Below are 25,673 nucleotides of genomic sequence, written 5' to 3' on the forward strand. Positions count from 1 at the left end.
AAGGGGAACTCAGATAAGCTTTGTGGTCTAATACATAGAAATACCTATATTCCTTAGAAATAGAGTTTTGAAATTCATGTGCAATGGCACACGCAATTTACATGTACAGATGCCATGACTTGTTGCTCAAATCAGGTCTCTGCATTCAGAAATTCTTTGTTAATCTGGATGTCTGTTCATGCGTGTATTCAAATTCCTAGTGCGTGTTTGCACTTGTTAAAGTAACTGCATGCAGGAATCAGGCACACCTTGTTTGTACCTCTTTACCCAGACAGTTGCATATTTGGCATGACTGTGCAGTCCAGAGAGCATTTATGAATGAATTAAACCACCTGACAGAATCAAATGCTTGGGGAAAGGACAGGCAAGTAGAGTTCTGCTTGTATCATTTAACATTAAAAATACAGAAAATTGATGTCTTCCAGCCTTGCCTCAGCACACGCCGTTTAGCCTTTTCCCTCAAGGATGCTGAACGGACTCCTGTCACTCCAGAGCTGCCAGAACACAGTACCTGCAGCGCAGGAGTTAAATGGAAAACTCTGCATGCATTGACCTAAACTGGCCTCATTTATTCTAGTATCATAATTCTTAAAGCTAACTATTGCCATAATTACTTCCATGTATCTATCTCATTCCAACAGGCTACTCCTCCTTCTCAGCCAGTAATCCTTCTCAGAGTCACTCACTGAAATTCCAGATAATTTCATTTCAAAACCAATTAATTATACGTAATTAGAGGAATTTCTACAACCATTCCCTTTATTGGATGCACAGGAATGATCTGTAATTCATCTCCACTGATAGTGCCCCTGAAAAGGCTTTGAAGGACTTTCCAAGAGGAAAAAAAGTTCCATCGAGACAGATTTGCCTCCTTTTTTCCCCTCTTTTATCTAGGGAAAACACCTAACATGAACACAGGGTCTTCAGTTCCGAGTACAGGCAAATTTAGAGTTTATTTCCAGCTTCATGTCAGAAACAAGACTGAGGACGTTTCAGTCACTGCTAGTGAAACTTTCTGTGTTTCTTAAGAGCTGTCGGTGAAACAGGGTGAGCACAGTTTGTGTCTCAACTCGCCCAACAGAAACCAGCAGATTTGTTCCTTGCCCCACTATGGCCAGCAGCAAGACTGATGTGACCTCAGGCAGAGAGCAAGATTTTTCACAAAATACTTCTATCTTAAGAACTCAGACCCACGTAGGTCACTTTCCTAAGCACCACGGCTCATACCAAGCTCATCTGCATCCCCCAAACCTCGGTGCCTCTGGGCTTTCCCCACAGCCCTGGTTCAGAGACCTACTGGAATTCAAACTCGATGAATTCAGCCCAAATATTTTGTATTTTCAAAAGCATCTGGGGAACTTTTACAATCCAGTGAGAGCTGACTTACGTCCACTGTCCTAAGGCTTGCTGCCTTGCAAAATCTTGCCCTTGTATCAGAGGAAGGTGGCCGCTTTCCAAAAGAGAGGCTTTATCTGGGCCAGTGCCAAGGATGAGATGGGATGCCTTGCTGCCGCGATGGTGGTTACCAGGTTCTTGCCTGCAGAAAAGTGGTTCGTGTTGGAAAGGGAAAGAGAAGCATCGCTGGCAAAGGCAAGAGCAGGGCCTTAGGCAGCAGGTTTCTGGGCAGCTATTCCTGCCGCAGCATCAGCATACCCTATCTGCAAGACCTCTGGGTAACTGTATATTGGCCTAGCACAAGTATAGCAGCACTTCGAGCTTTCTCTGGGTGTGCAGGCACTTGTATTACTTGGGGGCAAATGTCTGCGGATTATTTAATTCAAATGACCAAATACACCTCACATAGTATTTTACATCATTCCCCATGTGAATCCTCTTGCTCTGCAATTTGGCAATTACTGGCAGACAACTTCTGGGAAACAGATTTTAAACTTTAGGGCTAAAACCAAGGTAATCTGTATTAGCTCTGAAGTAAAAGTTTTTCTGTCCAGCAGGTCAGATTTTTTTTTCACACTGGTTTTACACTAGCACAGTAGCAACCTGTGCTATGGAGCCATCCGTACCTTCAGCTAGAAGAGCGTTAAGTCCAGTATTTGTATATACAGGCAATTTGACTTTTCTATGTAAAACAGAGTACTACTGTCACATGCCTTAGCTTTCATGCAGATTTTTTCTGAATGCTTTGCAGTCCTCTTTCCTATTTTGATAAAAGAAAGTTACTTTCAAAAGTAAAGGCCTATAATTTCTGGTGATCTAAACAGATGTGACTTGACAAAGGGGTCCATTGTAGGACCATGTTAGTGCTTTATTTTTTAATGATGAAGGCTTTGGTTGTTTGTTATGGTGAGAAATAGTTTCCCCTGCAGATAGCCCCTTGAGAAATTCATGAGAGAAAATCCAGACTGTGAAAAGTATGGCTTGTGAGGAATTTGAAAAAACATGACAGGGGAAGCAAATCATCATGAAAATCCTATTACAGAAAGCCTGGGCTCATGACCACCTCCAGTCCTGAGTTCATCCTCCCTGACTCCAGGTGAGCTGTCTCGCTGTCGTCGGCATGATGGCTGTCCACAGGAATCAGAAACATCATTCAGCATTTCTATCCTTCTGCTATCTGGAGACCCACAAAGCCAGGCTCTCACTGTGTCTGCTGCTGAACCTACACAGAGGATGATGGTCTCAAGCCAAAGACAAAACAACGTGCAAATGAGTGAAACCATGGGTCAAGGTAAAGAAGGAAGAACTGGCAAAACAACCGACCGCCATTGCGCAATTCTAGCTAATCAGACACAGACACAGATGCAAGCTGCTCATGAACACTTTAGAGAAGTTTACATTTCAGCTGGGTTTTGCAGCTGGATGGTGATGGCTTTGCATGCAAAGCTGATTTCTCCAGAGTACAGCTCCAGAGAGGGGTAACCAGTGTAGTGCCTCTGAAAAGCTCCAGTTTCTGATCCATTTTCAGGTTTGTTTCCCTTCTTCCCAGGCTTCTTTCCATGCACATGTTAAAGTGCTCTGCTGTACTGTAATTGAAGTATATAGTTGAGTAAGTTTCAGTTCTCATTTAAGACTTCATTTTTTTAAGATAGCAGAATAGCTTGGGTTCATGTTAGAACAGTTTTAAGGCCTCCAGCATCAAAAATAATCTGTCATAAATTTAAAAATACCAGCTTTTCAGAGAGGAGATGTGAAATGCCAAGAGATTTCACACACACAAACAATTGGAAGATTGGGCTTCAAGTTCAATTTGCATTTTTTCCATGGTTACCTAACACTGGGCCCAGCAATCTGATCTGAATCGCCTCGAGACTTTTTTCTAATGCTCCCTCCGAAGTATGGTCTCAGCATCCCTCAGAAGACCACGTTTCCTTGCCTACTGCAGGAGGTTGTTACAATGGCAGGGTCCCCAGCACACCGTGCTCGAAGCTCTGGCTTTTGCACGGTGCTCTTCAAGAGCTGACCTGCAGCCGCGGCTGGGTCTAGCTACCACTCTGCACCAGTAGAGATGATCTTGACACACAGCGAGGGAGAGGAGCGCAAGCACAATGAATCCACAAAACTGCCAGCGTGCAGGAAATTGGCCAATTATCCAGCACTGACTTTTAGCAGAAACCGTACAAAAGAATCTTTATGGATGAGATGATCACAGGAAAAGAAGGAGAGGCGAAGAATGGGGGAAATGAACTGCGTGGTGAACTACAGTCAAGTATTTATGATCATTCTCTGAAAGGTTGTTTTTAGTCCAGCTTATAACTAGTGACTGAATGTCAGGATTATTTAGGAGAACTTGTTAAAATAAGCAAAAAAATAGTTGGTGGATAAAACCGACAATGCTTCTAAATCACAACAAGAAATAGTCAGCAGCTTTGCTTAGTGTAAGGACTTGCATTCTTCCCAGCTGTCTTTCTCTTGCACACCATGGCAGCCACGAGGACAGGACGAGGGCAGAAGTGGTGTGCTCACCTCCTGGTGTAAGCTTATCCTCCTCACCAAAGGTCCTGTAGGACCACTGGCAAACTCTTCATGGGATGTTCAGGGTCCGTCAAACCTCAGCACACAGATTTAAACTGGAGCAAGACGCATCAAATAGTAAGAAAGGGATGGAGAGAAGGAGGTCAAGTCTCCGCAGCTAGCAAAGATGCCCCAGCCCTACGCAGACAGGCCCCAATTATGCTGCTGCTTGGCTAAAAATAATTATCAGAAAATATCCATAGAAAAATTCCTTTTTCTGTCTGATACTGTAAATACAAGTTCAGCACAGGAAACTCCACAGGATAAGATGGTTTTGATGACTTCCAGCCGTGTATACACTCTGCAGACTCACTTTCCAAGCAGCCTATTATCACTGTGCAGGCAGCTCATTTATTTGCTGAGAATTCTCATTTAAAAAGCTAATCAGTCAAGATTTATTTTCCTCTGATAAGGCACAGGAGGGTACTGCTAAGGTTCTGGCTTCTGCCGGTTGTCAAGGTTCTTGTCTAGCGGTTAATGTCAAACTAACACCACGACAGGGCTCTAACACATCACTTCTTCAGCTGGTGTGTCCTGGAGGTCTACCTCCAGAAACTGGGGCTTTGCCACCAACATTCCCACAGGCCATGAGATGGATCATCTCACTGCCTCGGTTTCTCCAGGAGTAAAAGTGGGCTCTTCCAGCCAAGTAGTCAAAAGCATGCAAAGGCAGGTGTCCACAACTATCAAGAATTGTCTGAGTCTTTAACTGAAGGTGGCATCACATCTGTCCAGAACATCTGGAGCTGCCACATGAGACAGGATTTTGGGACAGCAGATTAGGGTTTGTACGTCCAACCTAAAGCCCTTTTTCCCTATGCTGGCCCAGATGACACTCTTATCCAGGGGGAAGCGGTACCAGGACCCTGTCACAGCGGCTCAGCCCACTCTGGGTTAGGAATGAGTGGCAGCGAGGAGCGGCAGAGCTTCCCCACACAGAGCCTGGGCTTCACGAAGAGCCGAGATCATCATTGGCAGATGTACCTTCCCCAGGGCCTCGAAATCTCTGTCAGCAAACAGAAAGCAACTGGAAGGAAAAAAAAAAAAAGACTAAGCAAGCCTGTATTTGAAATATGCTTTGTTTTCTTTTAAAAAATCCAGGATCCCATCCAGTTTGAAAGAGGAGGCGAGCACTGAAACAAGCTCTTTGTTTTTTGCTTTAGTTCAAGAAGAAAACACTTTTTATATACTCCTCTGAGGTTTAAATACTGCCTCTAGCCCCCACTTCTGGCACACAGGGAGGTCACAGGTACTGCTCTCAGAGACGCAGCAAAGCCGCAAAATAACCCCTGGCCCAGCAGCCCCTCTCGTTAACCCTTCCCAGCCTGCATGGGGGGCATTCCCCCACACTGCCACCTCCTGTGGTGCTGCCGTCCCTTGTCTGCCATTTTGGCCCCAGCGTGGTGGCTGAAGGACCTGCCACCCTCACCTGGGTGGCACCTCCCTCTGCCTGATGCAGGGCCAAGAGCCCCTCTGCCCCCCCAGGGTACTGTGGCCCTTTGAGCTCTGTGGGGAAACACGCAGAAATAACAGTCTAACAGGGAGGTCAGGGTGAACTGGGGGCTTTGTGGGAAAATTGTATGACATTACCGCCACCACCACCAGCAAGGACGTGTGAATGGAGTCCTACGGTGACTTTGAGACTGCAGCGCTTTGTGGCATGGGGACAGGGTCCTGGTGGGATGGGGTCCTGGTGGGACAACAGCTCACGTCTTCATCTCCTTCCACTGCCACCCCCAAGGAAGACCCAGCCACCACCCAGCCAACGCTGGGGAGCCATCTCCAGGGCAGCGCTGAGGAGGCTCCATGAATGGCAACGGCTCTGTCAGCACACCCAGTGCCCCTGGCAGCTCTCTCCTCATGTCTGCTGCTCTCTGAAAACAGGCAGGAACTCCCCAAAACTCAGAGAGCCACCAAAGAGTAGCCAAGAGCTTCACTCAGCACTGGTGGGGTCTGAAGCCCCTTGAGTGAAGTGCTGCCCTTCACCAGCCTTGGCCTCCAGCGCTCCCCAAAACTGCCCAAGTGGTTAATTCCCATCTGCAGATCACCTGGGGCCGGGTGCCCTCTGGCCAGAGCAAAAAGATGCTGTTTTATAATGGTCTGCTCACCGAATCTGCCATCACGCAAACAGCATGGCAGGCTGCATCTGGCACTAGTGGAGGGGTAATTACTGTAATTGCTGAAGGCATAAACTCGCTCCCCATTTTCTCTTGGCTGCACCAACGACGCAGGTTGAAGCGTGGAAGGGCGAGTGCCAAGTGTTATGGTGTGAAGCCATTTTCCATTTAGAGCTCTTGTTTTTCATGGCTTATAAGTTACCACTCCCCCGCCTCCATTCCTTTGGGTTGAGATGTGTCATGCTTGTTCTTAACCCAGTGGAGAATTTCTTTACGAAAGTTCAATAGTATAAGCAGCAGCAATTACTCATCTGGCTTTCGTCATGGAAGATAACAGAAATTCACAGAAAGTTGCCATCTCTGTGAGGGAGGTGGCAGAAGAGAGGACTTCTGCCCCACAGCCTGGCGGAAGCACAATCCAGCATGCCCCAAGGTTTTCCAGGAGTAAATTCAGCAGCAATTCCCGTACCCAGACACCGACAAACACCACCCAAACGCAAGGATTTCATGTAGTCCCATAGGGCTGTTTTTCAGATAGCTGAGCATGAAAATGTGATGATCATCGGCTAATCAAGGCATTTTCCAGAAGCATCCTGGGTGCAAGTGTAAATTCTAAACCCGCTTATGAAACCAACATGACCCAAACCTTTGGACTCAGTGCGGAGAGTCCTGAGTGAGACACTGATCCCTGTACTTGCACAAGGAAATGCCATTTACAAACAGTGACAGCTCTGCTCTCCGTGTTGAGAACTGACTCTTCTGTGCTTACCAAGCCTGCATGCAAACTCAGATTCAGTGGAGTAAGAAATAAAAGAACTGGTTTTTTAATTAAAAAAAAAAAATGCAAAGAACTTAGATGTGAACAACCAAGTTAGCGAGATGTTATGATTGAAATTTCAAATGAGCAAATGCCAAATGTGCCAAATGCAGTCCCCCCTGTCCTGTCCACATCCCATGTGCATAATGTGCCTGGTGTCCTGCTTTACAGACTGCCATAAAGTGAGGCAGAAAGGGGCTTCATTAGTTTCTATGGAAAATACAGCTTTGAACATCCTAATTTTGTTCAGTTTAAATCTTAACCATAATATTTATATTAATGCTATTTATTATAATTTATTTTTATTTAAACATGTACACAGAAGTACAATAAAATAAAGTTGTATTAGGCTATTTTAAAAAACAAAAACCACAGACCAGATAAGAAAGATAGAAGACATCTTTCATGTGGAAAGATGGCTGTGGGTCACTAGACACTAACACAAGAAACAGCAATTTGCTCTTACACCAAGGAACAATAAAAAGGCGTTTAAACACTTAGACGAGGAGTTGTGAAGGCAGAGCAGGATTAATTCCACAGGAAGGAATGATTCCTTACTCTTCCACTTGAGCACAAAAAAGAAACATAAAAAACCACAACCCTGTCTCGTTTCTCTAGGAAAACCAAGTCTTTTTCATGCTTTGAAACAGGATGTTGCTTTTTCACATCCATTAATTTATTTACCAAACACTGAATCTCCCCATAGATTTTAAGGTTAATAACATAATTTTGCTTGGATAAGTCCTTGTTCTGCTATCACACACCAAAATGACATTAAAACCTGGGCTAATGACCCCAAGGGTCAGAAGATGCACCATGTTGGTACCTGAGTTATTGCAGTGATTAATCACATTACTTCTGTGTGCCATTCCCCAGCAGGTGGCCAGTCCCAAACTCTTCCCACCTTGAGATAAAACGGCTGATTTCACATGAAGCAGAAAAAAAGAAATGCCAATAGCTGCTAATAGCAACAGCTTAAACTTTGCAAGGACTCTGCCATCTCCACTGGTGGCTCAGAAGAGGAAACACAACCAGGGTTTCCAGCAGCAGGAGAACCATGGCACCATAACGTCAGGTAAAGCAAAGAACGGGAAATGAGCCAATCAGGGGTAAAACGGTCCTTTTTAAAGAACATATCAACGCACTGTAAAAGGGCAAGTTCCACTTTGTGTCCTCTTATGTAAATCTCCTCCTGCCTTGATGCTTCCAACTACAGCCAGCACCTGGCCTCCAGCGGCCAGCATGGCAACACCCACAGGGCATACCATGGCCTGAACTGCATTTATTGAGTAACAGCAGAATTGAAACAGTGGGGGAAAACAAAGTGCAGCTGGGACGCAGTGGGCTGGTCCACGGTGCTGAGTGTGCACATGGCGCGTTACCCAGGGTGAGTGGGGAGCACGGCTCAGCGCACACTGTCACAGCCAGGATGGCTTCACCAGGGAGAGGCAGAGCCATGCTCATCCTCGGCTGCCAGGGATGAGCGAGAAGACAAAGCTGGGGGAGGTTTCTGTTCTGGAGGACATCTCCAGAATACCAACACATGCTTCTAAAACATTGTTATACTCCTATAATGACTTATACTCCTATAATGACTATGACACCCAAACGGAAATGACCTTCCTCCCGAGGATGAGGAATTACCCTGGCGATGGACACAAAACTCTCTCCTTCGAACACGCTGGCGAGCTGCAGTCCCCACAGACAGCAGTCCATTGTGCATCGTGGCTGAATTGCTACAAGCTGACGCTAGAAACAACCTTCAGTCTCCTGGACCTGCATGTTTCACGGCAACATCCCGAGAAAAGAAAAACTGAGGAATAAATGGAATTCGAAAATTGTGTTGGTAAAGAAAAATGTTACTATTAAGCAACTAAAAATGCATGTCCACACACTGCAAAGACAAAGGAGACACTCAGCCCCGTGGTCATCAAGACAGGAATACAGTCATCTTCAGGTGCTTGGCTGATGGTGAGCACCATGCTCACGAGACACCATGGTCTCTCAGACCCAGACACAGCCTAAGAAAGGACTCCTGTGGTTTGGACCACATTTCTATGTCCAAACCAGTGCTCCAGAGAGCACTGCTGCTTCAACCAAGAGGATATCTGAAGTAACAACTCAGGGAATAACACTCTCCAAAGCACATGCTTTCCTCCAGAGGTGCTCAGAAACACTGAGAGGGCTCATAGCTCCAGGTGAGGAGAGGATGTGTTTCAGGCCATGCCACAGACAGCCATGGGTGAGGGTGGAGCTTCATCATCTGTCCCTGGACAGGCCACCATGAGAGGCTGAAGGAGATCAGAACAAGCTCATGGAGCTGCCTCCATCTCCCCGAGTCCCCCTTTCAGCCTCACATCCCTGCCTCTCACCCATCCTGCCTGTACAAGGTGGTGGCAATGCCACAGCACATCTTTCCACTCCCCCATCCCAAATTCCCCAACCTCCTTCCTGAGGAGGTCTCCCTCCCTGCTTGCCTCCACCCCTCAGGAGCAGAAGCCGCTCCACACACACAGCAGAGGCTGGTGAACAGTATTCCTGAGCCGGCTGCAAGGAGACAGCTCCCGAGACATTGTTAGTGAACTCCGACCCTGGTCCCGAGGGCAGGGGGTCCTGTGGCTTGGAATAGAGACAGGATAAAGGCATTTCTCAACCCTGACGGAGCTACAGCTGTTACTCACATTACCACTGGGTAACACCAAGCATGGGAAAAAACTCTCTGTGGTGTCAGTGCGGTCCCAGGTTAGCTGACAGTCCTCCCACGGGGTACCCCAGCTCCTCCCACACCTGGGGGATCTTTGCAGTATGTCATTCTGAGACTACACTTTCCCTTTCCTAAACACACACCAAAATTTCCATTTTCTGGACAACAGCAAGCTGACTATCTGTTGGCTGTGGCTTTTCTGCCATGAGCTGGTGCAGGGTTGCGAGCTGCCCCTGCCTGCGCAGGCACTTTGACCAGGAGGTCCTGCAAGGCTTTCACCACCTCCTCGCAACCCCTGCGGCATCTTTTCCTCCAGTCTCAGCAAATGCCATTTTGTCCCACTCACATTCACTGCAGGGTTACCGCAATGACCATTCTCAACCCATGCCACGGCCGCTTGCCCCTCTCTGCTCTGTCCCTGCCCTTCCTCTCACTCTCAAACCCAGCATCAGCTGCTTTACTGGCCTCTCCCGTTCACACCCATCACTTCTCATTCAGTGTTGAGGGGCCAGTTTCACTTCTGGTCCATTCATATCTTATCGCGACATTCAACTGCCTCTTGCTGTAAGAGAAGTATTTTCACATCCTCATCATCTCAGGATTGTCAGGACCTCTGCATCTTGCTGACCAGACCTGTCTCCTCATGCTCTCCCTTCTGTCTCCGTCTTTATACTTACAGAATAAATTCTGTGGGGTAGGCATCTGCCTTTTGCCCTGTGCTTGTACTGCATTCACCATATTACTATTACAATGCTACTAGCAGAGTTCCTCAAGAACTCAATATCGACCCCATTATGTTTCACACCCAGAAGATATTGCAGGCTGGTCTAAGCTGGTGGTTTGCTGGCTGCTCACCAGCTTCCTAAGAACAATGTGGAAAGGAAGCAAAAGTGACTCAAAGATACGCCCAACTAGCATCGTCTGGATAGACAGTCTATCCAGATAGACTCCAGCACAGACTGGAGTCTCATGCTGAAGGAAGATCAGCGACAGTGATGGCCACATTGCTGAGCTAAATCTTCCAATATTAAACCAATTTCAATTAGAGGTCACAAACAAGAAATGCAGTCACACTCCTGTTTGAGACGTACTGCTCACGCAGTCTGAAGCTGCTCTTCAGTAAATAATTTCTCCTGTGACCTTCATGCTACAGGTCCTCCCAAGGAGAGGTAAGGTGAGAGGGAGAGAAAAGCATTCTTGGGAGAGTTGGAGCTCTACTTTCAGTTTCAGGTGCCGGACTGCTGTGACTCAGTGACAGTTTGAGCTTTTATTAGAAAAGGAAACATTTTTTACTTTCCTGGTTGCAGACAAACAAAAGATTCTTTAGTACTTAAAGAAAAAGCCAAAGTTGCTTTCCTGCCTCAACTTATTATTAGTTTTTAAATTCACATAATTTTTTACTTTGCCTCACTATTTTTCACTGGTTAGTGTTAATCACACTAAACCTTTCAGACAGCCTTTCAGACATAATTCTTGTGACCAGAGCAGAACTAAATGCACTGTGTGTTAGAGGAAACAAAAGGACCAGTTAAAGATTTGCAGCCACTCTAGATAAAAGAAGAGGGATATTTTAATTAGAGTGGCCCTTCTACAGATCATGTCCAAACCACATCAAATACATACAAATACTGACTGCAGGAAATTAAAGTTGGAGACTTAAAAATATGAACACATCACGGAATTCTCACACTTAACTTTGTCCTCTGACCCCCAAGGTCTCCTTTCCTGATCCACTTTCCTAACACGAACAGAATGTTAGTCGACCTGCCAGAACAGGCTGTGTTCTCACCTCCACATGCCCACACAGCCCAAAAGCAACGAGCTCTCTCTCCACATCACTGCCCATTTAGATATGCATTACTGTAATTATTTCTCCAGTCACATTGGGCCAAATCAGTGCTACTCAGAAGGCCTTGGCTCACAATTAGGCTCGCCTCCTTTTGCTGGAGTTTGGGTGAATGATGCCTCTCCCATCCCTGTGGGTCATCCTAGGCTTCTCACAGCCCCCTGCGATGCAGCTGCAGTCACTGTCCTTGGCATCCCCCTGGAAGATGCTCTGCTGAGCCACGCTGGAACAAAAGCAGTACTTCCTCCTTGGGGGATCTGTGCAAAATATCCAGAGATAAAAATCAGTGCAGAATTAGGAGACCTCAGGAAATGAGTACAAACTAAATAGCTCTGGATTGTGTAAATCGTTCACTTAAAACCGTTCATATTAGAAAAGCAGTACTTCAGTTGTACTGCGACAATAACCAAGGGAGGGATATGGCATTTCCACACTGAAGAGGCAAAGGGTAAAGATGGGGAGGATGTTAAGTGAAAGTACCACAGAATCAAGCAGCTTGGGGTGATAACTGCGTGTTTCATAAGGTAGATATCAACAGCCACCCCTCTTATCTTTGCTGTGCACAAAAAAGAGGCACTAGCCTAGCTGATGATCATAGACTGGCTTCAACACAATAGAGCAGGCACTGCTGGCTCTTCCAAGGGTGAGATAAACTGTCAAGTGAATTGGAGATTAACTATCCAGATGTAAATGAATTCATTGCTATGCAACTGATAGGGCTCAGGCCTGGTTTAGTGCAGGATGGAGTCAGGTTTGGAGAGCTCTCTCAATGGCCAAAGAATTTATAACCTGTATTCATGGCACTCTCTGCAAAGGACCGCCTAACAATGCAGGAGCTTGCAAGCATTGTTCCTTTTGAAGGGCTTCACCACTCCACCCCCACTCCTCTGCCCCCAATTTACTTCCCTCCTCCCTGGATCCCCCAACAGACCGGCTCCGCACCCTTCCCTCCTCCTGATCACACAGGAAGAAAGCTGGGGGGAGGTGACCTCTGCAGCAGAATTTGCTATTCATGTTCCGTCCCCCCTCACAAATCCTTAACTTCTTGTCTCTTTTTAATCTTTTTTCTCTTGAGAAAGAAAAGATCAAAGGACTTGGGGCTGATGCTTTCTGAACTAGGCACTTCTTGCCATGGGAAAACAGCAACAGGGAAGGGCTACACAAAGATGCTTATGACTGGGGGTGGGGGGGAGACGATGAGACAGGACTTTCTTCCATGGAAATGCTTTCTGAAAGCCTTTACCAAGCAGCCCTGCAAAGTAACATTCAGCTATCCAGCATCCATCTCAGCCCACCAGGCCCAGCTAGGATACCACAGCCGCAGCAGCGAGAGCGCATTTTGTTTCAGGGTCACACATGAATGGTGTTAATGTCTTCCAACACTGAGGAGGGAAATCTAGAGTCCAGGTGTGCACTGGACTGCATGGCCCACAGCCACCACCAGCAGGTCCCTCCTGTGGTAACTGGAGCATAGGAGCAGTGCAGAGCTTGTTTGTAGGCCGCTTGTTTCTCCTGGGTTCCTTAGGAATGCATTTTCAAGAGAAGAAGAAACAAATGCACTCACACAACTGCTCCAAGCACAGAGGAAAAAGACCACCAAAGCAAGTGTGTGCAGAGCTGTTCCGCATGCCTTGGCATCACCACGTGCACACAACGGACAGAGCGTCACCTTCACATCTGCATCTGCATCCTGACCTCGAGCTGCCAAGCCTGTGCAGGGCTACAGGCAGAGGCTGCCTTTCAAAGTTTTATTTAAAACATTCCCTAGTTCCAAAAAGACAAAGGATTATGCTCTGTATTTCCCAGCGATCCATCATTGCTATGAAGGAGAGTTAAAAGGTTCTATATTCACAGAGAAGAAAGGGGAGGTAATGCAAAATACTTCCATCTCCCAAACTGGCTGTGATGAGAGTTTATCTCATGGCAGGATTTTGAGGTCCCTAGGTACCTTTCCAGGGCAATGTGGATTTTTCCCTCATTCAGTAATCCTAGTTTGTCATTGGCTGTCTTCTGCCAAGGTAGATGAGTCACAAAGGAGAAGCTGCACACAAATTAGAGATTTGTACCAAAGCATTGATATCAAATATTTCAGGGGAAAAAGTGCTCCTGGCCCAAAGGTTTGTGTGAGTTTCCAGCTGGAGATGGAACTTCAAAGCAGAGGCTCAAATCTCTAATGAGGGAACAAGCCTGCTGAGAAACCTTTAATCATTGTTGCTTGGACAAGCAACACACAAATAATCTCCCTTTCAGAGGTCTCCTGCTCCTGGGAAGTAGCTGTTTTGCACTTTTGTTTTGGAAAAATGTTACCTAGGCTTGAAGAACTGATCTGAATTATTTTTTTTACTTTAAACCTGAAATCAAGACTTGCTGGCACAGAAGGGGGAATCTGCAAAGACTATTCAATTGTCCCGGTTCAGTCCCACCATCTCCTTTTCTAATAGAAATCCCTCGTTTCTCTTCCTGTTCATCTACCCCGAGGGCCATGACCCCTCCAGGTCTCTTCAGAGGGAGGCTGGGTCACCAGTGCCTAGTTCTTCGACACTTCTGCTCTGGTCCCTGCTTTGCATTCTGCTTGTGCAAGAGCTCTCATGGACTTTACAGTGTCTCTCATGCACCACTGTCCTCTTTCAGAAGGTCTTGGCACTTTTGTGCTCTGCAACAAATAAAACATCCTTCCGATCTCACCGGTAAATGACCTCTCCAGAGCCTTCAAGCTCACCAGCATCGAGCAGTTGAGGCACAACTGTCTCACTGTTCTTCCAACTCCGGGATGCACAGGACAGGGCAGGATCTGAGGCTTGCTTCACGCATTTAACGTTAAATTATTTTAGGAACAGCCTTACTTGTACTGCATTGACAAAAGCTCATTTCTTGGCCAGTTTACACTCAAACTCACAGGCCTGAACTCATATCAGGCGTACGTCTCTACACACCAATGACCACATGTCCCAACCCTACCTTCTCATACAGCAACTTCTGATTTAACTCAGTAACATTAGATTAAAATCTGCTAAATGTGTTGCAGTGTAAATCCCGTGAGGGCTTCACTAACATGCACCACAAATGAACTGCAGCACCCACAGTGCTGCAACAAATTATAGGTCTTACAGGAACACTGAAAATTCACATGACTTTTCTGCCTTCGAAGCTGGTTTCCTGACACAGACTTTAAGAATGTGTTTCCTCTGTAGGCTCAACAAATGCCTGAAACATGCTGGTGAGCCAAGGAGAACAGCTGCCTCTCTTCAGATTTGAACTACTTTCACCACCACCCCCAAAACCAAGCACAGGAGCGTTCTCATTATTAGAGAGGATAAGTGTTTGTGCTGAAAGAAAAATGTAAATTGCTCTAAGAGAGATGCCAAATTAGCACAAGTGACCCACGACCAGAAATGCAAAAATCCTCTAGTGGAGATTTAAAGGCAGTTGAATGTCTCACCAAATTAGCTCCGAGGCTGCCATGATGACAAGCCTTCTCTTGCACTCATGCTACAATTGCTATAAAACAGTTGTCATTCCAAAGCATTTCTGATTAATTTTGCTCTACCACTGGGGAAAAAAATGCAAAATGTCACCATCATAAAACTGCCAGATGTGTGTGTTCAGTTAAATCATACAGACCCTTCAGGTGACAAATGTCTCCCTCGTCCTCCCGGCTTTGCCACTGCACTGCAAACCAGGTCCTTGGCTCTTCTGCCAAGTCCTGAGTTTCTTTTGAGCCAGAATAACAATCCTGCTAAACCCAGATGAGGTTCTGTAAAATGGATTATTGCCCAAGAGAGGTAAGCAAAAGACACAAGCTGCAGTGTGACAATACAGCAAATCCAGCAGCAAAGCTTCTGCTCTGGGATCAAAGGCAGCGCAGGCACATGACACAAAGCACTAACACAACACAAAATTAGGGAGCCAGTTCATATTCCTACAAAAAAAAAAAAAATTAAAAATTCAAACTGACTTGTCCTGGCTGGCTTTTGGCTGGAAGGGTACTGCCTGCCAGTGCTTCCTGACACATCAGTCACTCTCTGTCCCCTTCCAGCTGGCACTGGGATAAGTGATCCTGCCCTTCACACCAGTGGACAGCATGCAACCATACACCCAAGCCCTGACCCAGCCCAACCGTACAGCCCACCAGCCCACAGCAGGAATGGTGGTAACAAATCGCTCCTCTTTAACGGTCACCTAAAGATGATCTGCACTCGGGCCTTCTGGGAAGAAAATGTCATTTTCACACAGGTGTGTATATCATCATAAGGATCCAGACAAGTGCCAAGCCCTCCTGTTTTTCCTTTCTCTTGTCAGTAAGGACTTATTGTTTTTTCCCAGTACGTCCATGCGTGCTCAGAAAGCAACCCAGCAGCTCAAAAGTGTTTTTGATGAAATACTATAGACCTAAAGTATTTGATTAGCAATTTGTCATGAGATAAGTACTAAAAGCACACTGTAAGAACATTAAGAAACACCACATCTACAAGATACAGAAAGGCTGTAGTAACACACACAATGTAGAAACACAGGATGCACAGAGAGAAAACCCCTTGCTGGCACTGAATGCAACTAAGGGTTTTTGGGAACATTGCTGCATGTCTCCATAAGCTGAAAAACTACAGTGTTACCATTATTAAAATACTCCCTATAAGGAGAAAAGCAGGGCCAATGCTCCAAGGAGACATGCATGCAAGCCTTGTTCCCTTTCTAAAAATGAATCCTGATGAATATGTGACCTTTTTATGACTCCTTCCCTACTAACAAACTGGCTTCACAGAAAGAATGTGAATATACATTTGAAGCATATATTAGCAGAAACTGAATTGTGAAGATGTAAACTTCAGAATCTGCATCAGAAACCTACATTTACCAGTGATTTCCATCCAGACAGGGGACAGAAATAAATCAATTGATGAATTCAACCTTTCAAACTCCCAAAGTCTTCAATGAGCACCTTGAGTGAACTTTAATGAAGACGTAGATAAAGATTTGTTGACTGAGGCTGAATTCCTCTTAGCAGCTCAGAGGAAAGGGACACACGAATCCCCCTAAACTTGGTGGGAGTTGGGTTCCTCATGTCCACAGCCACCAACAAAACAGCCACATCTGGGAGTTCCTCAGCAAGCAATCTTAAAACCAACACAATAAACAAGCATAACAAAGCTGCAAGCTGTCTTCAGATAACTTCTACACAGAAATGAAATTCGTACAGTAAAAGGTTTCTATGTTCCTCATTCTCAGAGGAAAGTCCTAAAGCACATGCAGCAGGTCCATGCAATGCCTAGGTGACCCAGCATGGTGCAGGACATGCTCTCTTCTCAAACAGCAGCTCCCCACTTGGCACCAGCCTGCTCCCGCTGAGAGCCCAGAGGTGGCACTGCCAACGTGCCACCAGTCACAACACCGTCTGAAACGCATGTCTGAAACATGGCAGCTCAGCAGGACTTGCCCAACTGCACCCCACAGGGATTTCAAGTGCAGGCAGAGGGATTCCTCACACTGCACCCCTATGCAGGAGCTGAGAGTATAAGCAATGGAGACGGGGCAGGACGTGGCACTGCTCCCCGACGCACAGCAGAACTGATTTCCAACAGAATGGGCACCTCCGGGCCAGCAAAGCCGATACTGCCCACACCACCGCAGCCCGCGTCTGCTTTCATCAGGCCCACAGGCAGGAAGACACATCGCCAAGAGGAAAGTCCCATTTTGGTTTCCCCAGTGCCCTGAGCTGCAGCACAGTGTGAAGTGTGGCGAACACCTTTTCCTCCGGCTTCTCCTCCTCATTCCTGTCTCATCTTTACTTTCTCACTACCTGTTGGGTGATGCTTTTATAGCAGCATCTATCACTGCAGCATCCGAGTGCATCACAGGAAGACAGAAAGCCCTCAAAGGCCTGATTTTCTTCCCAACTTTGTCATTTTGCTTTTGCATTTCAACTGTTTTCATGACAACAGGCTGTGAAGCCATGAAGATCATTCTAGCGGGCAGTGAGCAAGGAAGAGAGCTGTTGTTACAAGCATACACTTTTCTCTAATGGCAGCTTGGAAAAGTACTGAATCACATTTCTTGTCCAAATGTGCTCTACTCTGCAGTCTTGCATTAAGCGGTGAGTAAATAGTTTCCCATAAAAGCCCAAGGGCCTGTGAATGAGCCCAATAGAATCTTATTCCCTCTTTAACTTCCAAAACCCATTAACTTCTCCCTCTTTATAACGGCCCCAACTGGTAGTGATTTTTGGAAACAAGCCTCTTCAGCAGAGGAGCCGGAGCTGTGAGGCCTGAGGTGGCCAGAGCTGCAGCCTGAGAAGCCACCCGGCAGTATCCCCTGCACCCTGCCACTGGCTCTGCGGCATGGGGACCTGCACTGCAGCGGATGCACTGGCTGACCCCATGGACAGGTAAGCACAGCTGAAAAGTGGCAGCTTTCTGCAGTGACAGGGAGTTTCCTGGAAGAGCAGCGCGGTGAGCCCAGTCCTGGATGGCGTCTCGCTGCAGGACTCCCTCTCCTTGGCTGTAATTCCTCCATCCCAACAGCAAGTTCAGAAAATAACGTAATGAAAATAGTCTCTTTTTTTCCCCTCTCTCTTTTCTTTTCTTCTTTTTTTTTTCCCATTGCTCATTTTATTTTACTGAGCTACTGCATACGGAGCTGAATCTTTATTTTGGCTCATGTCCTCTTGCAATATCATTACCCGCGCGCAAAGGAAAAGCCCTCTGGAGATTTCCAATCCAAACAGGCCCTTGTTTTATCTACAACTATTTGAGTACATGACCTCAGATAACCCCGTGGCCAACTGTGTGCCAAATTCAAACTGCAGCCATGGGAACTTTAAATACAGAGAAGGTTTTCCAGCTTGCCTCCAAAGGGAAGACGTTGAGTTTCTTACTCTCTTTGGGTCTGATGGAGCCGGGAAGCCGGGCTGTGCCCACGGGAGCACATCCCCAGAGCCGCAGTGGCACCACCGTGCCACTGAGTTCTCCTCCGCCGCGGGAAGCTGTTCAGTTTAGGCAGCAGCACAACTGGCCTCTGCTACGTACAAACAGTCACTGTCCCCTTTGCATCTCAGGGTACTGCTCTGGCTTCAGATTACTGAAAAGACAAACAGCGCACTTGGGCCAACAGACTCATATGTAAGACTGTGTTTGGATTACTCTGGACAGGGGAGGCTTTTCATCTTCATTAGCCTGCTGTTCACAGCCATATCCACAGTTTCTCATTGGGTCAGAGCCTCCCTGCTCCCTACTGCTGTTTATGAATCTAAATAAATCAGTTAATCTTGTATTTTGAATGAAACTCAGGAGACTTTGGCAGCTGGTGTTTCACAGACATTCAGTGCATGTGGGTACCTAACTCTGCAAGTCCTTAGAAAACACCAGCCCAGAGAATTTAGGCACAGAATCAGTGATAAGTATTTTTCACAGCAGTGACCACTTGCTTTTTCTCCCCAGATCAATACTTCTTCATGTTACCACAAATGCATTAATATGAAAGAGAAGAATGAATCCTAGAGCTGAACGCAAGCACAGAGGAAAAAAATCTCTCAAGCTCTAGGAACAGCACAGGAATTCGGTCTTGACAGTCTCCATATCAGTTTCCGACACTGTCACGCTGAACACATGCCCACATTATTTCATGTCAGGAACCATCCTCAGTGAGAAGAGCACAGCCCGGTGACCCCTCAAGAGCTGCTCTGTTTCTCCTCACTGGGATTTCCGTGTCTGTGCAATGGGGCACTCGCCCCCTTGGAGCCAGGCTGAGGACATGAGCTCATTTCGCAAGCGGCTCTCCCAGCTGCACGCCGTTTGCTTCCCGGGGCACGCCAGGCTTCCTGGGACACAGTGCAGAAACACAGACTTTAAAATAAGCATTTACGCAGAGGCAGCTTCTACACAGGGATGGGAGGCAGGACTTAGACGCTAGGCTTTGCTTTTGCACCTTGAGCAGCCCTGTTGCCTCAGTCGGGGCCCCTGGGCACCGCAGCTCCTGGAACAAGACTGGATCCAGTATCCAGCTGCTGGGCAGGCTGGTCGCACAAACCTGGGGCAGTTTTTGGCTGTATGCAACCACACATTCATATGCATTATCTAGAGACCTTTGCATTTCAAGGCTGTTGTTATTTTGATCTTTACAACCCCTGGAAAAAATGGGTTCAATTAAGTCTCATCATTAGGAATTTACATAAGGTCACTTCAAGGCTTTGTGCATTTCCTCTGGTTCAGATCTCAGTGCTCTTGGTGTTTCCCCTCTTCATTTATAACCTCCTTGCTGTAGGGCATTCCGAGTAAATCATCCACCACGAGTTTCCTCTCTTCAGCAACATGCATCAAGTTTTTCATTCAGGCTAAATGAAGCTTCAACTACTCTGTACAACAGTAGCCCAGTTAAAGACACAGCATCATTTTGGGAGACGGCAGATTTCCCCTCAATAAAAAAAAAAGAAATTATTTTAATACAGAAGAGAATGTATTAATTTTGATTCCTTTAGCAGGAGGAAAGATTTCGTTGCATTTGGTAGCACAAGTGCAAGCTATGAACCAATTCTTACCTATTCTCTGGGAAATTCATTTGCTAATCACTGAGAAGAGCCCTTTTCACTATGAATAAATTGAGAAATGCACTCAGAAGCTGTGAACTGTATTCAGCCACGATGCACAACTGTGGTCAGGTGCACATTGGCTACAAGCTGATCAAAATGGTACAGTTTCTGTTTACACGGGAATAAGGACCCACCTGACTGCGCACTTCATTTATAAAGCTGAAGATCAAATTTGAACCAAAACAGATTTTGAACTGCCAGAAGGGTCCAAAATTAATGGATATTAACAGGGTAGGGCTGAGACAGGCTGAGGCTTCATCTCCTGAGCCGAGACCAGACAACCATGGAAGACAGGCCACCCATCCCGGTGAGCCCCTCCCTAGCACACTGCGCAGCACCAGCCAAATTCTCTTCATTTAGCAGGGACTGAACAGACAAGGGCTGTTGAAGTGCTGGCCTGAGCTCTTTCAGCTGTGGGCTCGCAAGGGCTTTGGCTAGCGTAAGCCCATGCTGACACAGCAGAGGCAGCGTCCTCCTGCCCCCCTCCTGTGTGGATGCACATCTGGGCAGCTGCAGAGTGAACCAGACTGGGGAACTGAGCTGGGTTAAAATTAACCATCTGGTTTTGACAGGTCCGTTTCAAGTGGGATCAGTTCCCTGATCCAGCGGCCCTGCAGTTAAACAAGCACTTGTGTTGGGACAAGGGGGGCTTAGAGAGGCACCAGGGTAGGGGAGAGGTGAGAGAAGAGGCACAGCTTCATCTGGCAGCAGTGTCCGCCAACACCGACTTAAAACTCTCATGAAATCACAGCATAAGAGTCCCAGTCCCATTTCCAACAGACCCTCAGTGATCCTCCAGTGTTTTTCTGCCTCTCCTCTGAAAATGGCATGTAGGAGCCCAGTTCATTCAGACATCATTCACATTCCTATTTGTAACCCATAAATATCACTGTACCATCACTATGCACTAGGGGAGAATGAACCTTGTCCTATGTCTGATACAGACCCTGGCTTAATTTTTCAAAGTCTTTCATATTTTCCCGTGACTTTCAAAAAGGATATTTTTCAACATTAAAATGCAATAATGCCTCAAACTGGTGGGGATACTTTCCACCTAACCTTTTTCCTCTATTTATTCCATGTCCTCTACTGACACAGCTATCTCTCTTCTGCTAAGCAACCAGCTATATACGCATGGATGGCCCTTTGCAACTGAAAAATAACTAGGCTGATGCAGCTTAGGTAGGAGAATCTGACTGTGTGCATTCCTCCTGCGGCTGGCCCCAGGAAAAGGACACCCTGCCACTTTTAAACCTGGGAGGTCTTTGAGAGTTTGGCAGAAATCCCCTGGGAGGCCCGTCATTAGCCATTTAAAACTGTCTATAGTATAGGGCTGAATTGAAGCGTTGGACAAAGCCCCTGCAGAGCTATCTGTCAGGAAAGGCTCCTGATACTGGCAGGGGCTGTTAACAGTAACAATGATGACAATATAGTGGGGATTTTCAGGGGTGGAGACTTCAAAGAAACCCTAAAGAGGTATTTTTCATTAAGAAGTAAGAAAGCAGCTGAGTATTGTTTTTGGCCCTAAAGCTGAATATGAATGTTACTGTCGTAAGTCACAGATCAGTGACAGCATAAATTGACACCGATTTAAGTTTGCACGTGCTGCTTTTCTGTACTGCTCCCATTACATCAGTTTTGCATTACCTGGCCAAGACAGCAGCCCTTGGACCATCCTTCAGGCTGATTACCTGGGGATCCTCCAGTGCTTATAAACATCAATAAGCAGCCAGCAAGCCCCTTATGATGGCTACTACGTGCCATTGGTGTGATCTTAGACGGATGGTGTAGTGCCATACTGGCATGTTAGTTCAGGGTTTCAGCCTGAACCCCTTGGTCACCTGCAGCCTCCCTACTGGAGATGCGAGCCTGTGTCTCTCTGTGCAGGAATGGCATGGAAACCATGGCCGGCAGGCAGGAAGACTCAGGAAGGGCTGCTGGTCCACAGGGACTTTTCTGCATTGAAACTCCATATCTGTGGTTCCATCAGGGAAAAAAGGAACATAATCATGAAAAAAGTGTAAGATGGATACCATGAAACACTCCTGCTACAGCAAGTCCTTCTCCTAACCATGAGAATTTACTAATTACACTGTTGTTTACCGCATGGACCACGATGATGAGCCTGTGAAGAGAAGTGCACTGATAAAACCATAAACAAGAATATTCAGTTGGAAGCTCGGCTGAGATGGCCGAAGTGCTCTGCAACCACAGCAAGACCCAAACATCAAACCCTCCTCTCGGGCAACCCATTTGCTTTGCCAGGCCGTGGCTGGCTGAGCCCCAGCTGGATTTAGGTGTACTGTGTTGCTCCCAAGCCCAGTCCCACCATAACCACCTGTAGTTTGTGTCCCTCTGAACCGAACCCAGGGCCAGCTTTCTCCCAACAGCCAAACCCCGAAGCTATCATATCAAATCAGCACAGAGAAAGTGCCCTCAGGGTTTATGGAGCAGATTGACTTTCACACCTCACTGGCCACACAGAAGAAACCCAATCTAAACAGCGTAACTTTGCATAACTGATTATTTTCACTGGGGTAATCTGAGCCCTCCAGTAAATGCCACTAAATGCTGCTGATCCAGGGAAGGCCCCACTTGGGGAGAAACGGCCCAACTGCAGAAGGCAGCCAGAGCGAAGGCTCGTCAGAGCGACTAAGGGCTGGCCCCTGCTGTGGGATGGGTTTCCTCCTGGGAGCGAAGGCTCAATCCTTTGGCACAGGCCAGTGTCTGCACAGAAGGAAGCGTGAATAACTTTTTAGTGCCCAACTCATTTACATAGTCAGAAACTGGAGTGTGCAAAAATGATCCAAGTGAAGCACGCTAGCCAGAGCTGTGAGGCAGGCCGGTGTGCAAGAAGCTGTCTGGCTTTACTTGATGTCTTTTTAACTTTGTTTTCCACAATGTCCCACACATATTGAGAGGCTTCAGCTTTCAGGCTGACTCCCCAGTGAGCTATTATCCTTGCACATCGATCACTCTGTCCTGTCACCAAACAGCCATTCACATGACCTTGTTTGTAGGGAACTGTGCTCCTCCTCTGACTCCTCTGCCACCAACTTCCTTCTCTCCAACCACCAGCTTATTTCCTCCTGCAGGACCCAGCTCAGTGATCTCCCCTTCTTTAAAGTCCATGAAATTAGACTATCAAATTAAAACCCTAACAGCTGCAGAGACGTGTCTGCCCACACCTCTGCAGGACACCCATACTCGCTGCCATGCCTGAGGCTCCAGGCAGGGGCACTGCCCCAGGATCAGGCTGCCAGAGGTGGAGCGGTCCAGGCCATCAGTACACCCGGGACGTAACTTGCTCCTGTGGTCCCTCGTGACTACAAAGCACTGATCCAGCTGCAAATGGGAACTCCCGTTTCAGCCGGATCAGTCTCAACATCTGGCTCCCTCCATGCCCCCTCCGCAGGCATGAGCTGCAAACATGAGGGATGGACAAGTGGGCAGGGGACAAGGGGTGCTGGGCCACCTTCCTGGCTTGCAAGACACCTGATTGTAACCACAGTCATTTTAAGGGGCAGTTAGGAGAATAAACCTGGCTGTGCTCACCTTAAACATATGATATTCTCCTACTTCACTAAATTGCCTCAGTAGGAGTAGCTCCCCCAGAAACCACAAAGAGAAAAGCCAAGGTGGGGGTGGGAATGGAGAAGTTACTGGGATTGAGAGAAAAACAGGCTTTCACCTGCATCTTCCCCCAGCACTTCCCTGAATAAAAGGATGATCAACTTAGACTGTGTATCTTGAGTTAAGACAGGTAAATAATCTAAATCCACTTGTCCAGAGAAAACATAATGACTCACAAGAAGCATGCCCTGAATGTTATGTTTTCCCTTTGCCAAAACTCCTACGCTGTCATTTCTCCCTCTAAGCTATCTGGTGTCAGGAAACTGGAAGGTACCGGGCTGCCCTCTGGAAGAAAAGATTTTGTGCTATCAGGAGACTTTGTTCCAGATTAGCACACTCTCAGATAAACTCACTATAAAAATCTTCCTGCTACCAAGGGATTTCTATTGCCTTCTTGGGGGAAAAGAGAGAAAAATTTATCCTAAGCCTCTTATAAATGACTGATTCAATGATAGCATCCATGCCTAGCTCAGCAAAATCCCACCTTGGGCTTACAGCACACAATATAGCTGTATTTCATCAAGATAACTGCAAAATATAATCTTCTTCAAGACTGACACAATGTATGAATTGAGAAATTAATTTAAAAGCTTTCTGTTTCTCTTTTCACCAGGATACTGCTTTACCTGTCTCTGTTTCTGAAACACTGCATGATCCTTTGATGAAAGGGTTTACACAAACACAAAATGGTCTCTTCTTACATCAAGTAGGTCATTTGGACTACATGAACCTTATGGGGACAAGGTCTTGAAAAGCCCAAACCCTATGTATGTTACTTACCATCTTCAACATCAGCTGAAAATGCCTCCGCAGCAGTAGATGAAGACGGAAATCATGTACTGTATCCCACAGGGGTCCACAGACATACGGTTTTGGCATAGGGTGTCATCTCATACAATTAATACTATGAATAACAGATATAGCTCATTTTATGCCAGAAGGAAGTTACACAGTTTAATGCCTAAAGGTCTTCAGATAAATGCTGTCAAGCAATTACAAATCTGGCAAATTCTACAATGAAGCCAAGTATGTGTAGCTCAGTGTATAATGCTGACTCGAACAAAAGATTAAAAAATGCCTAGAGATCATACATTCTTCTGAAGGAACAAAGGTCTGCTGCCAGTATTAACGGCTGCCCAGGCAAACACTGCAAATCTTGGAGGACTGCAAAACCGTTCATTCTCACGAAGCATGTAGCAGGATTTAATTGCATTTGCAACAACAGGGCAAGGGTTTTGTGCAGGATTCTCTACAGGATTTGGAAAAACACTGTCATAATACTACCTGTGCTACAAGATGGCCCACATCAAACTGTTTAGAAGAAAGGCTCCTTTCTGATGCTATTCAATCATCTTGATCTATGAAGGGAAAATAAAGGCCTGGAGGCCTTCTGGATGGATTCAAATCAATTCACTTCACATGATCTACTAATGAAGCTGGTCACTCCATTGTGAAAACAAGAACTTTGACATTATTTAACTTTTAATGTACAAGGTCTCTCAAATAATGAGATCCACTGATTGTATTGCTGGTTTATGTGTAGGATTACCATCCTGAGAACCCACCAGAATAAATATACAGCCATTCAAACACCAGGAGTTGGGCATCCCATCCTTACCATGACGTACAAACAAAGAGCATTATAAGGGCACCAATGTCAAAAAGGAAGAGAAACTCCACAGTGTATAAAACATGGGAATTTTGACTTCTTGACACAGTCAATACACTGAACTCTGACCTCAGGAGGCACAGGGGACTGGAAACCAACAGAACTTAAATTGGCTACAAATCTCTTGTTTTCTCATGACATTTGAGAGAAAACATGGGGACAGTTTCTTTGGGACACATGGGAGTTATAGCTGTGTCACTGCCTTCTCCAGAGAGTTCTTCGCTTTCCTTACAGTCACTCCATCACTGTCACCCACTGACCTTTCATTACTTTCTCCCAGTGCACCAGCATCACTGCTGACCAATGCACTTCACGATCTGTCCAAACCCATGAGAGG

At 46.4% G+C, this 25,673-nt stretch overlaps 1 protein-coding gene across 30 annotated transcripts in view; it reads right to left on the minus strand.

The window, feature by feature from the left end:
• Window positions 1-25,673, minus strand: part of EXD3 (exonuclease 3'-5' domain containing 3) — a 297,113-nt gene that overhangs the window by 104,129 nt on the left and 167,311 nt on the right. For 2 of the 30 annotated variants that reach the window (XM_069770651.1, XM_069770648.1), the window contains one exon: window positions 10,856-11,710. The exons of 27 other annotated variants lie outside the window; for them this stretch is intronic. In XM_069770651.1, the coding sequence (XP_069626752.1) occupies window positions 11,591-11,710 (120 nt within the window). In that variant the 3' untranslated portion in view covers window positions 10,856-11,590. Of the gene's footprint in view, window positions 1-10,855; window positions 11,711-12,721; window positions 12,974-25,673 lie in introns of those variants that run through there. One more of the 30 variants, XM_069770645.1, reaches the window with a different exon arrangement.

The sequence above is a fragment of the Haliaeetus albicilla genome, chromosome 26 (assembly GCF_947461875.1).
Source record: "Haliaeetus albicilla chromosome 26, bHalAlb1.1, whole genome shotgun sequence".
Taxonomy (NCBI): Eukaryota; Metazoa; Chordata; class Aves; order Accipitriformes; family Accipitridae; genus Haliaeetus; species Haliaeetus albicilla.